Source organism: Panthera pardus, unplaced genomic scaffold (genome assembly GCF_024362965.1).
Source record: "Panthera pardus isolate Hobbes unplaced genomic scaffold, ASM2436296v1 HiC_scaffold_27, whole genome shotgun sequence".
Taxonomy (NCBI): domain Eukaryota; kingdom Metazoa; phylum Chordata; class Mammalia; order Carnivora; family Felidae; genus Panthera; species Panthera pardus.
The window spans coordinates 68,104,264-68,117,249 of record NW_026526843.1 but is presented as its reverse complement, the minus strand read 5'-3'; the positions used below and the strand labels follow the sequence as shown (position 1 = coordinate 68,117,249).

The 12,986-nt window shown below is 50.6% G+C and overlaps 1 protein-coding gene across 2 annotated transcripts; it reads left to right on the top strand.

The window, feature by feature from the left end:
• The first annotated feature begins 2,068 nt into the window (after positions 1-2,068).
• Positions 2,069-8,019, top strand: GJB1 (gap junction protein beta 1). Of its 2 annotated transcripts, none has more exons than XM_019428677.2 (2): positions 2,069-2,525; positions 6,507-8,019. In XM_019428677.2, exon 2 carries the CDS (start codon positions 6,523-6,525, stop codon positions 7,372-7,374), a length of 852 nt encoding a protein of 283 aa, XP_019284222.1. In that variant the 5' UTR covers positions 2,069-2,525; positions 6,507-6,522; the 3' UTR covers positions 7,375-8,019. The 2 variants fall into 2 exon arrangements, with proteins under 2 accessions (XP_019284222.1, XP_019284221.1); XM_019428676.2 differs by lacking the exon at positions 2,069-2,525 and adding an exon at positions 5,577-6,113.
• Positions 8,020-12,986: the final 4,967 nt, after the last annotated feature.

Genomic DNA, 12,986 nt, shown 5'->3' with positions numbered 1-12,986 from the left:
CCAAACCCATTGGGAGCTCAGGGGATCAATCTTATTTAATGATTGTGTGCGTGAGGAGGCGGGGCTGGTTAATGTTTGTCTGGTTCCTCTTGGGCTGTGGGCCATAATCTGGCTCTGGCCCTGGGCTCTTTGTCCCTCCCCTGGACTGGGCTGACAGTATCTAGTAGCACAGTGCAGACACGCCTGCAGACATTCCCTAGGAAAGACAGCAGCAGGCAGGTGAGGAAGCTGGGGACTGGGGGAGGTGGGCCGGGGAGGGGGAGCTGGTGTGGCACAGGAGGGCAGAAATGGGGGCTGGGGAGAGGCTCGGGCTTTGCCTTCTCTTGGCCTCAGCACTAAGCCACTTAGATCCCTTCTGTGCTTCCCTCTGGGAAGAGTGAGGCCCTTCCTGCCAGGTTCCAGGCTTGCTTAGCCTCTCTCTCTAAGTTTCAACTCTTATCCTCTTTCCAAGCTCAGAGCTGCTTCCCCTGTCCCCCTTTATTCCCAGCCATGGATTCCATTCATCCTCACAGGGCTGAATTCCCAGGAAGACTTGAGGGGTCTCCTCAGTACGAGGTGGCCAAGTTCGTCTCTTGAAGATGTTTCGTGCCACAGAGGGTTAGGGTTCGGTGGGACCATTGGGCACTGCCAGGTGCTATTTTCCTTCCCTGATTAGAAGGTACACCAGGCGTGCAACCAACCTGGGGTTGCGCTTGGGTGAATACAGTGCATTTAGCAGGTGCAGAGGTACAGCCAGCAGGGCTGGGATACGGGGGCACGGGATTCCATTTTCTTGAGGGGGTAGGCAGACTCAAGCTGAGCTTGAGTAACTGATGATTTGGAGATCTAAAGGAGGGGTGGCCTCCCAGCTGTTTGAAAGTTGTTCCAGCTGTTGGGAATGGCATGGCAGAATGCACAGACTTAGAAAAGGAGGCGAGGAGAGGAGAATACAGACAAGAGGGGCGTGAGTGGAGACACTTATGGATGAGGATGCCACAGAGCAATGGGGAAGGGACCCACACTTTGGTGAGGGGTCACCATGAGTCCCAGGTTGAGCTCCAGCACTTGCTTACCAGCTGTGTGATAATTTACTCAGTTTCTTTGAGCCTCCTTTGGTCCATCTGTGAACTGCAGACAGCAAGCCACAGCTCACAGGCTTGTTATGAGGATGAGAGTTAATGAACATACAGCTTCTAGAGCACCATAGGCATTCCATAAATGGTGGCTGTTATAATAAGCCCAAGTGGAGAGCAACAGGAAGTCAGATAGCTGACCGAGGAGTAAGAGGGTGTAGTCCACACAGTGAGTAAGGGAGCTGACATTAACAGTTCTATGAAAAGACAATGGCAGAGAGAGAAGGAGAAAACTGGAATGAGCTGGAGTGGCCTTGACCCAAGTGTGGCCACACAATACATATGGCAGGGCGGAGAAGATGAGGGAAGTGACGGGTGCTGTGGGGCCACAAGGTGGAGGCAGGGGAGAGAAACAGAAGAGGGAGAAGGCTACAGAGGTCTGGCCTGAACCACACCAAACTGATGAAGGCAGCCTGAGATTCAGAAAGAATTCCCAAAGAAAGCCCCTTGTCCTTTCCCAGCCACAGACTGCTTGTGAACTGGGGGAGGAAGTGTGGAGTCTGGGGCTGAATATAACCTCCTCCAGTCCAGCCAGGGCCCTCCTCCAGAACCAAAAAAAAAAAAAAAAAAAAAAAAAAACCACACCAGGATTTCCTGTAGTTGGAAAGAGGGACAGGGAAGAGGTGGGGACAGAAAGAGAGAGAGACACACTCGATGAACGTGTGTGCTGTGCACACTTGCATGTGCGTGTGTGTGCACATTCCCACGCATGCAAACACATGTGGGAAGGAGTGGAAGTTTTGAGTTGTGGGCCTGGTCTCAGTCAGAATGCTGACCGTCAAAGGCGGTGCGATGTAAAAAGGCTTTGAGGTCAGGAGAAAATAAATTTGAAACTTGACTCTACCATTGAGCAGAGCTGCCTTTGAAGCAAGTTGTTTAACCTCTCTGAACCTCAACTTCCTTGTCTGAAAAATGGGGATAATATTACAGGACTGTTGTAGGGACTGAGTGTGATCTCCTGATTTTGAACTGTGCTCGAATGCCTGGGCAAATCTGAATCCGAGGACAAGGCCAGGGCCTGACATAGCCGGAGAAGTCTTGTCCAGTTAAACATGAGAGCAAAACACGCCTGGAGCCACACAGAGCTTATCAATACCTGGACTTTAACCCAAAGTCACAAAAACGGTTTGGATTTCAAAACCGGGTCACTCCCCTGGATGTTTTAAAATGAAACCCTTGAGATAAGGGATAAGCTCTCCATCCAAAAGGGAGAGCAAAATTGAGATCCCAGTGCCCACACAAGGGTGCTTAGGGGCCCCCAAATGGAGCTCCTGGCTATGCCCCAGAGAGTGCAAGAAGAGGAGAGGTGGAGAGCTACAAGAACCTAGAAACCCAGGAGAGGCCAGGCTGAGGAGCAGAGAGGAGAGAACAGCTGGCATTTGCTTTGGAGTTGGAGGAGGCAGCTCAAGAAAGGTAAGGAAGGGAAAACAGAACAGATCAGGAGGCAGTGGAAAGCCCTGGGAAGGCAGGAGAGGAAAAGAGTTCCCAGCTGATAGGAAAAGGAAGGAGCTACAGGAGAATAAAAGCCAGACCCATTTTTAATCCCACTGGTTCTAAAAACACTCACAGAAAGAAAAATTATAGGGGTGCCCAGCTGGCTCAAACAGTAGGGCACATGACTCTAGATCTCAGGGTCATGAGTTCCAGCCCCACATTGGGCGTGGAGCTTACTTAAAATTAAAAAAAAATTATGATAATCATAAAAAGAAAGAAAAATTATAATTCTAGCCAAGGTAGTAGAGCTTATGGGAAAAGTATGGGCTCTGGAGTCAGCTTGGCCTGGCTCACAATCCCAGTTCTGTCACATAATAACTGCGTGGACCCATGTGACCCTTGGACAAATCCCTTCACCTTTCTTTACCTCAGTTTCCTCATGTGTGACATGAAGATTAAAAAGAATACCTACCTCACAGAGTTGTAGTGAGGTTTATATAAGGTAGTTCACATGCAAGGCCTGGTGTAACAGGTGCTCAGTAAATGGTTATTCTTTTTTTTTTTTTTTTTTTTTTTTTGAGAGAGAGAGAGAGAGAGAGAGCATGAGCAGGGGAGAGGGGCAGAGGAAGAAAGAGAGAGAATCTGAAGCACACCCAGTGCGGAGCCTAACACGGGGCTCGATCCTCTGACCCTGGGATCATGACCTGAGCCAAAATCAAGCTCAACTGACTAAGCCACCAGGCGCCCCAGTAAATGGTTATTCTTAAGAATGACCACCTGTTGGGGTGCCTGGGTGACTCTGTCGGTTAAGCATCTGACTTCGGCTCAGGTCATGATCTCACGGTTTGTGAGTTCGAGCCCGTGTTGGGGCCTATTTCGGGTTCTGTGTCTCCCTCCCTCCCTCTCTCTGCCCCTCCCCCACTTGTGCTCTGTCTCTCAAAAATAAATAAATGTTAAAAAAATTTTTTTTCAAGAATGACCACCTGTTTGTGAACCTACTGTGTCTCACCAGATGAAGCATTTCTTCACTAAGGCATTTTTTTAAAGTTAAATGAAAAAAAAAAGACAACCTTGTTCAGAGAAGTAATCTATGTCCCATGGACCATCCCTCCATCCCCTAGTTTCTTTCACCACCTTCCCCAACTTTTCTGTGGCTAATATCTTCCCCCCTCCTTCCTACAACAGAGAAGAGCACCTAGACCTGGATGCAGGCCTTCTGCCACAACCACTGCCCCTGCATTCGGGGGTAGGAAACTCCCTGCATCTCCTACAGGTCCAGGCCTGTGTGCTCTCTCCTCACATCCAGTTCCCTGCTCCCAGAATGATCTACTTTCAACTTAATGGCAGAAGCGCTGGTAGGAGGTACAGGGAGGCCTTCTTTGCCTGCCTAAAGCCTAGAGGGGAATTTCTTCCCTAGAGCAACTGGCAAGCTCAGGAAACCAGGAGTTTACAATGTACACTTGATGTTGGGGTAGGACAGCCACGGAACAGTGTGTTCTATCTCAGGACAGATACTACAGGTCAACATCAGCCTTGGGAAGAAAAAGGGGATAATGGGTCTGGCAGACCACCCAGTCTCTCAAAACAACATTGCTTTCTCTTTCTGATAAGATGCTTACTTCCCTTGATTATCAGCTATGAAAAACTGGAGCTGAGCTGAGAACCTTTTGAAGGTTGCTTCATTGATCCTCACAACCCTGGGTATTAACCCTATTTATAGATGAGCAAGCAGGCTCAGAGAAGTTCAGTAAGTAGCCCACAGTGGTATTAGGCGAAGAACCAGGATTCAAACCCAAAGGTGTATGACTCCTACCTATTCCATCTTCTAACCTTCTGTTTGCTTGGTTAACTTTTGCTTTCTCCCTCTGGTTTGTACTCACCATGTGCCAACCTGTCCACCAGGGGCTCCCTTCCCGGAAGCTCCAGGAGGGATGGTCAGGGTTTGCTCCATGACACTGGACTTGGAAAGTACTCACAGGTCAACAGCTTCCACTCTTCTCGTGATCTTATGGGTCGCATTAGTCCTTGATTTTGTTGTCGTTCTTTTAAAAAAAATTTTTTTTTAGGGGCGCCTGGGTGGCTCAGTCGGTTAAGCGTCCGACTTCAGCTCAGGTCACGATCTCGCGGTCCGCAAGTTCGAGCCCCACGTCAGGCTCTGGGCTGATGGCTCAGAGCCTGGAGCCTGCTTCCGATTCTGTGTCTCCCTCTCTCTCTGCCCCTCCCCCGTTCATGCTGTGTCTCTCTCTGTCTCAAAAATAAATAAACGTTAAAAAAAATTAAAAATAAAAAAATAAAAAAATTTTTTTAATGGTTATTTATTTTTGAGAGAGAGACACAACACAAGCAGGGGAGGGGCAGAGAGAGAGACACGCACACAGAATCTGAAGCAGGCTCCAGGCTCCAAGCTGTCAGCATAGCATAGAGCCTGACGTGGACGTGGGGCTCAAACTCACAAACCATAAGATCATGACCTGAGCCGAAGTCAGATGCTTAACAGACTGAGCCACCCAGGCACCCCTGTTGTTGTTCTTGAAAGAAAGAAAGAAAGAAAGAAAGAAAGAAAGAAAGAAAGAAAGGTTTATTTATTTTGAGACAGAGAGAGAGAGAAAGGGAGAGAGTGAGCAAGTGGGGAGAGAGAATCCCAAGCAGGCTCCACACTGTCAATGCAGAACCTAATGCAGGGCTCAAACTCATAAACCATAAGATCATGACCTGAGCTGAAGTCAACTGAGTCACCCGGCGCCCCTGTTGTCATTCTTGATGGCTGGCTTTTGCTTTTGCCAACACCATCTATAAAAGCATAAAGAGTATACCGTGGAAAGAGCCTAAACTTCCTCTTCGGATACTGTTGTGTTTCATTCTATTCTAACACTTCTTAGCTGTGTGACCTTGAGTAAGTTACTTAACTCATCTGAGCTTCAGCTTCCTCATCTGGAAAGACTGGGGGAAAGTCCTTAGAGGTTTGCCCAGTGGGTCCAAAGAGAGCATGTATGGGGGGGAGAAAGCTTAACACAGTCCCTGGCTTGAGAAATATGAGCTCCCTTTCCCCCTCAAGAGCTAAGAGAGCTCACCCATACCCTGGAGGGGATCTCAACCTAGGACAAATCCTGCTGACCCTCAGTTTCTAGTAGAGTCACAGGGGAGGGCCTCAGCCCAGAGCCTCCTGGTCCCCTTGGGTCCCCTCTTACATGCACCTGTCTTTGTTCCATCTCTTCCCACCCCCCGCTGTAGCCATTCTTCTGGTGGGGCTGTGGGGCGGGTGCGGCGATGGACCGGGCGGGCACAGAACAGGTGGGTGCAGGCTGGGTGTCCGGCACTGGGACACAAGTGCTCTGTGTGTAGGGTGGGCGGAAGTCAGGGCGTTTGATCTGAATTCTAAAGGGCGTTGTTCAGAGCCCCACAAAGGTCCCATTGTGCAGACACTGGGTATAAAGCAGCATATGACTCCTCAGCACCGGGCGGCGATGAATTGGGACGCAGGCGCGGACCCAGGGACCACTCCCCCTGCACAGACATGAGACCATAGGGGACCTGTCTGGGTGGCCTCAGGGATAGGCGCTCCCCAAGGTAACGGGCTTTGTTGGGTTTGCCCCAGGTCCAGAGCTAAGGAGCTGGGGGTGGGGAGCTAAAGAGGATGGCTAATGACAGAACAAGATGGGCCTGGCGAAGAAAGGGGCTGGAGAAGAAAGAATGTTGGATGAAAGCGAAGAAGGGAGATGGGGTTCAGGGAGGTTAAGTCAAGTGAGGAGGAGGAGGAGGAAGGGGAGGAGGAGGAGGGGGAGTAGAGGCTGGCAAGGGACATGGGGTGATGAGGAAAGCGATGACCATCCTTCTTCCCTTCCTGTCACTGGCTCTTGGAAGGGGTGACGGGGGTGGGGGGTGTGTGTCAGGCAGTGTGATGGTGCCCAGCTTTTCTGCCCCAGCTTTCTGCCAGCTTGCTCTGTGGCTCCTGTTTTGCAGGTGTGAATGAGGCAGGATGAACTGGACAGGTTTGTACACCTTGCTCAGTGGCGTGAACCGGCATTCGACTGCCATTGGTCGGGTATGGCTCTCGGTCATCTTCATCTTCAGGATCATGGTGCTGGTGGTGGCTGCAGAGAGTGTGTGGGGTGATGAGAAGTCCTCCTTCATCTGCAACACCCTTCAGCCCGGCTGCAACAGCGTCTGCTACGACCACTTTTTCCCCATCTCCCACGTGCGGCTGTGGTCTCTGCAGCTGATCCTGGTCTCCACCCCGGCTCTTCTCGTAGCCATGCACGTGGCTCACCAGCAGCACATAGAAAAGAAAATGCTGCGACTCGAGGGTCACGGGGACCCCCTCCACCTGGAGGAGGTGAAGAGGCACAAGGTCCACATCTCAGGGACACTGTGGTGGACCTATGTCATCAGCGTGGTCTTCCGGCTGCTGTTCGAGGCCGCCTTCATGTATGTCTTTTATCTGCTCTACCCGGGCTACGCCATGGTGCGGCTTGTCAAGTGTGAGGCCTACCCCTGCCCCAACACCGTGGACTGCTTCGTGTCCCGCCCCACTGAGAAAACCGTCTTCACTGTCTTTATGCTGGCAGCCTCTGGCATCTGCATCATCCTCAACGTGGCCGAGGTGGTGTACCTCATCATCCGGGCCTGCGCCCGCCGAGCCCAGCGACGCTCCAATCCACCCTCCCGCAAGGGCTCAGGCTTCGGCCACCGCCTGTCACCTGAGTACAAGCAGAACGAGATCAACAAGCTGCTGAGTGAGCAGGACGGCTCCCTGAAAGACATACTGCGCCGCAGCCCGGGCACCGGGGCTGGGCTGGCTGAGAAGAGCGACCGCTGCTCGGCCTGCTGATGCCACGCACCAGGCAACCACCCATCCCTCCCCCCCGACCCTGCCCTGGGCCTACCCCTCCTTCTCCCCTGCTGGCGTGCAGGCCTCTGCCTGCTAGGGACTGCTCCATCAACATCTTCCTGCCCTGCCATCTCCCTTCCTCCCAGGGCCTTCCGTCTGAGGGGCCGAACAGGCTGGGAGCTGGAGGCCACCCACTGCCAGTGCTCAAGGTTGTGGGGGTGTGGGCAGCTCTTCTTGTCCGTCCCCCTTTTCCCTTCCCTCTCCCTCTCCCTGAGGCCACTGGGGACAAGAGATAGGATGCTCTGACAGCATCTCCAATTGTGAAACTAATCTTAACCCTGTGTTGTCAGATACCCTATTTCTGGAGTCACATCAGTGGGGAGGGACGTGGGCAAAGTGGAATGGAAGGAGGGTGCCGTGGACATGTGGGTGGAGAAGGGAGGGTAGTGCCCGCGAGGGAAGGAGGAACAGTGCTTGCCAGCCACAAGGAAAAGCAGGACACGTCTGGGGTGGAGGAATTAGGGGAGGGAGACGCAGGCAGATAAGTTGGAGCGGGGGTTGGTCAGGGCCACCTTTGCCTCTGGTTCTCAAGGCCTCTCTCTGCCTGAAATGTTACACATTAAACAGGATTTTACAGTAAATGAAGAGGTGGCTTGCGTGTTTGTCAAGTTCTTTCTCCTGCAACCTCTGACCGCCCCCCATCCTCAGATGAGCTGGCCTTGGTTTTTTGCTGATCTAGAAAGCAACAGGCAACAGAAATAGCAAGACCCCGAGCCATTCTTGCCTTGTTGTTGTTGTTGTTGTTGTTGTTGTTTTGGCTTTTGGGGGGGACCTTTTTTTTATAGCAGCTTCATTGGGATCAAATTCCCTTATGCCCTTCCTTTAATTTTATCTTTTCTTGTCCATTCTAAGTATAGTTTATGGCAGTTTCAGAGTTGCGTGCAGTTTTGTAAACGTGACCACAACATATTATAAAACATTTACGTTACCTCAAGAAGTTTCCTTGGGCCCCTTCCTCTGATCAGAAAAACATTAAAATGACAACTCCATCTAGAGAGACAGGAAATGATAGAGAAATTTCGCAAGTCAGAGAGGGGAGCACACATCCCCCTCCCCCCAACTCCTAGGAGAAATATCCACCCCCCCACCCCAGTCCTCCCGTGAACCTCAGCACTCACTGCAAACTGATGCCCCACAAGCCACCCGTTAGACTGCACAGTGACTTTGACCCTTCTCCTTTAGACATAGCCCCTAATTTTATCCTCTTCCTCAGTTTCCCTACGCCAGGAATCAATGCCTCCCACCCCAGAGATGTCTCCAACACAGGTCAGACATTTCCTAGCCAGGTCTCCTCACTCACATCACTCTCCCAAGCAGCAGGTAGCCTCCCCGCCTTGTGTCAACTGTGAGGGGAAAAGCCCCAACCTGGGACTTGACACAGCTGGCTTCGAGTCCTAGTTCTGTCACTTAGGAGTAACCCATTCCTTTCCCCAAGCCTCAGTTTCCTTGTGAGCAAACAAAGGGCTGGCCTAGCACATCTCTAAGCTCCCTGTAGCACTCTGGACTTCTGGGATCCCTAAAAGGCTTCCCCGGGCTCACAGAATTTTCCCCATGTCAGAGTCACTGTCCTCAGCACTGATCCTTCAGAGTAAAAGTTGCCCCCTCAGCAAGTTTCTCACCTCAGCTCCCCTACCTCTTGACAGAAAAAAAAAATGATCTGCCCCTCCCTGTCAGAGTACATTGACTCTGTGTGAGAAGTACATCAGAAAGGAAGAAGGGGCACCTGGGTGGCTCAATCAGTTAAGCATCGACTTCGGCTCAGGTCATGATTTCCCAGTCTGTGAGTTTGAGCCCCAAGTCGGGCTCTGTGCTGACAGCTCAGAGGCTGGAGCCTGCTTCGGATTCTGTGTCTCCCTCTCTCTCTTTGCCTTCACTCTGTCTGTCTCAAACATTTAAAATTTTTAAGAAAATAAAAAAAAAAAAAAGAAAGGAAGGAAGAGGAAATCAGGCATAATCGTATCAGAATTGTTCTCTAGAAACAAAAATTTCCTTTCTTGCAAGAAATTTCCTTTCTTTTTAGAAACTGACATCATATCCTGTGACAAGACAAGCCCCCACCCCCAGGTCCCCCAAGGTGGGAGAGATTCCTTTTCTTATCAAAATCCACCCCCTGTTCCCCACCCCCGCCCCTGGAACAGAGCACAACAAACACAGAGCATTTCTTCTCCATCCGAAAGGCCATCAGGAAAAAGATTTCCATGGGGCACCTGGGTGGCTCAGTTGGTTAAGTGTCCGACTCATGGTTTAGGCTCAGGTCATGATCTTGAGGTTCATGGGTTCAAGCCCCACACTGGGCTCCGTGCTGGTGGTACAGAGCCTGCCTGGGATTCTCTCTCTTCCTCTCTCTCTGCCCCTTTCTCCTGCTCTCTCTCTCTCTCTCTCAAAAATAAATAAGCTTAAGAAAAAGATATCCTTTTTAAAAATTTCCTCCTGGTTCCACAAAGGAACCTCCTGCCCTACACACATGGAGAAACGCTACATCCATCATCACCTCAGGTATCTAGTTTCTCTTCAGAAGGTTCTACAAATCTCCCTTGGAAAGAGGCTCCAACTCCAGATCGAGGCTTTCCTCTCCAGGGGGCAGTGGTGGGACAACAAAGCTATGAGCAGGCTCTACAGCCCAAGGGAGGACACTTAGCCTTGTGTCCTGTGAACCAGATGGGAGCAGGGCCAAAGGACCCTGAGGGAAGCTGGAATACACAGTGTTTCAGGGAGGGGAGAGGGTCGGTAGGGCTAACCCAGGATTGACTTTTTATTTGAGGCTTGTCCCCAGAATGTCTGTAAGGGAGAAACAGGAGGCAAGTGGGCGTAGTACTTGCCACACAAAGTACTAAGTGACCGCAGTAGTGAAGAGGGCTTTGCAATGAAGAGACCTGATTTGGGGGCACCTGGGTGGCTCAGTTGGTTAAGCGTCCGACTTCAGCTCAGGTCACGGTTTCATGGCTCCTGGGTTCGAGCCCCACATCGGGCTCTGTGCTGACAGCTCATAGCCTGGAGCCTGCTTTGGATTCTGTGTCTCCCTCTCTCTCTGCCCTCCCACTCACGCTCTGTCTCTGTCTCTGTCTCTCTCTCTCAAAAATTAATAACAAAAAAAATTTAAAAGAGAGAGAGACCTGGTTTGCCATTTATTAGCTCTATCCCCTTGGACACATTAGGCCTACCCTCTCTGAGTCTCAGTTTCCTCATCTGCAATATAGGGTTGATAATAACTTCTCTATCTCTTCTTTCACAGAGCTTTGGTGAGAATCAAATAAGATGTGTTCAGAAGCTGGTTATAAACTGTAAAGGGAGGGAAGATAATATGTCAGAAGCACAGAGATCACAGCCTGAAGGCATGCTAGAACTTGCAGTGAGCCAGGAGGGAGTGAGGGTGCTTCAGCTGGACCAGGGCTAGTGGGAAGAACTTGGCGATAACAGGGTTGGCTCCCCCACAGAGTGGACAGCAGTCCAAACAGCAAAGTCCAAGACATGTTGCAAAGTCAAAGGATCTAATCTGGGAACAGAAAAAGCCAAGTTACAGGAGCTTCTTACCCACTCTTTCTCACGGTACTGGTGCTTTTAGGGACATTTATGGTCTTTTAGAGGCATCCGTGTGCGGAGGTCCCAGGAGTTGGGGGCAAGGACAAGAGTCAGCTGTTGCATGAGGGGAGTGGCCGGCTGCACTAGGAGAATAGTCAAGGCCCCAGCCAGCTGGGTTGGGATTTCAAAGCAGGCTGCACTATCCACAGAGAATTGGCATGGCAACCACGAACTGATTCAGATACCCAATCAGATAGCCTGGGTGCACACGGTGGTAGCTAGAGGAGAACGCTTGTTCCATTTACTGGTTCCACAATATGTAAACGCAGACATGACCTATGGTACAGAAGGGGCCATAAAGGTCCACCAAGCTGGGCTCCATTGGATTCCTGGATTAGGCAAGGCTGAACCCATCAGGTGGGGAAAGGATTGTGTTATTCTAGGGAGGGGGGAAAAGGTGGGCAAAAAACACTGAAAGGGGGGGTGGCTGTGTGGCTCAGTCGGTTAAGCATCTGACTTAGACTCAGGTCATTATCTTACAGTTCGTGGGTTCAAGCCCCACATTGCACTCTGTGCTGACAGCTCAGAGGAGCCTGCTTTGGATTCTGTGTGTGTGTCTCTCTCTCTGCCCCTCCCCTGCTCACGCTCTCTCTTTGTCTCTCTCTCTCTCTCTCAAAAACAAATAAACATTTTTTAAAAAGCAACACTGAAAGGGTATGGGTGTGATTTTGTCTCGAGTCAGACAAATAGTCTACTGTGGAGAGTTGGAGAAGTGAGGATTGGCTAAAGGGGAGATGGGAAAGAGACAGTATGACCAGCTTATGATGGACCTTGTGTGTCACTATAAGAGGTTAAGACTGTCTCACCAGTGATGGAAACCATTAGAGGGTTTTTTTTTTTAATCTTTCTTTTTAAAAAAAAATTCTTTTTTTTTTTTGAGAGAGAGAGAGAGAGAGAGGTGGGAGGGACAGAGAGAGAGAGAGAGTGTGTGTCCCAAGCAGGGGTCCCCACTGTCAGCGCAGAACCTGACAAGGGGCTTGAACGCACAAACTGCGAGATGGTGACCTGAGCTGAAGTTGAACACTTCACCGACTGAGCCACCCAGGCGCCCCCCACTAAGGGCTTTGAGTAGAGGAATGCCACCTTCAGATTTGTGGTTTGGGAGCTGGCTCTGGCAGGCCACATGGAGAGCGGACTGGGGATGGGAAGGGTGAGAGGCAGAATGGCCAGTTGCGGGGCTATTGCAACAGCCCACATGGTGCCTGTAGGACCAGGACGGTGGCAGAAGGAATAAGAGGAGACACACGTGAGAGACACTTTGGATGCAGAATATCATAGGACTTAGATTTCCTTCCCCTTCCTTGACTGGCAGACTCGTAATCATCAAGACTCAGTTCAAATGTCATTTCCTGTGTGAACGATTCACCTCTCTTCTCCCCTCCCCGTCCCCTGCCAAGTCCCTCCGACAGAATGAGTCCTCCCCTCATTCTGAACTCCTGCAGTACATTGTAGTGCTTATCAAATTGTGTGGAAATTGCATGCCTAGCCTTAACACATAGTAGGTGCTTAGCCTGTTGAATTAAGGGCAGTGGGGAAGTGGATATAGGCGTGGGCAAAGGTTCAGAGTCTTGAAAGAGTAGGGTGTGTTCAGTGTGACTAGAGCAGAGAATGCGTGGGATGGGGTTGTAGGTCATAGTAGGAAGTGGAACTGGCAAAGTAGGTTTGGGCCAGTCTGTGAGGGGTCTCATATGCCATAGCTAAAAGTGTGCAGGGCCCTAGGCTCTGAACTATCACGTGTAGGAGTCTTAAAGTTAGCCCCTACTAGACTTACAGGCAATTCACTGCTACCATAGACAGACTGTGAAGATCTTGAGGAGATCCACGTCAGGGCAGATCTTGGCACAAATAGATGCCTTAAGGGTGATGATGAACTATGGAAGAAAGAGCAGAGTGACCTGAGGGTGCCTGAGTGGCTCGGTCGTTTAAGCATCCAACTCTTGATTTTGACTCAGGTCATGATCTTAAAGTTCGTG

Coding starts and splice junctions, on each gene's coding strand:
- GJB1 (XM_019428677.2), top strand. CDS start 6,523: ATGAACTGGACAGGTTTGTACACCTTGCTCAGTGGCGTGAACCGGCAT.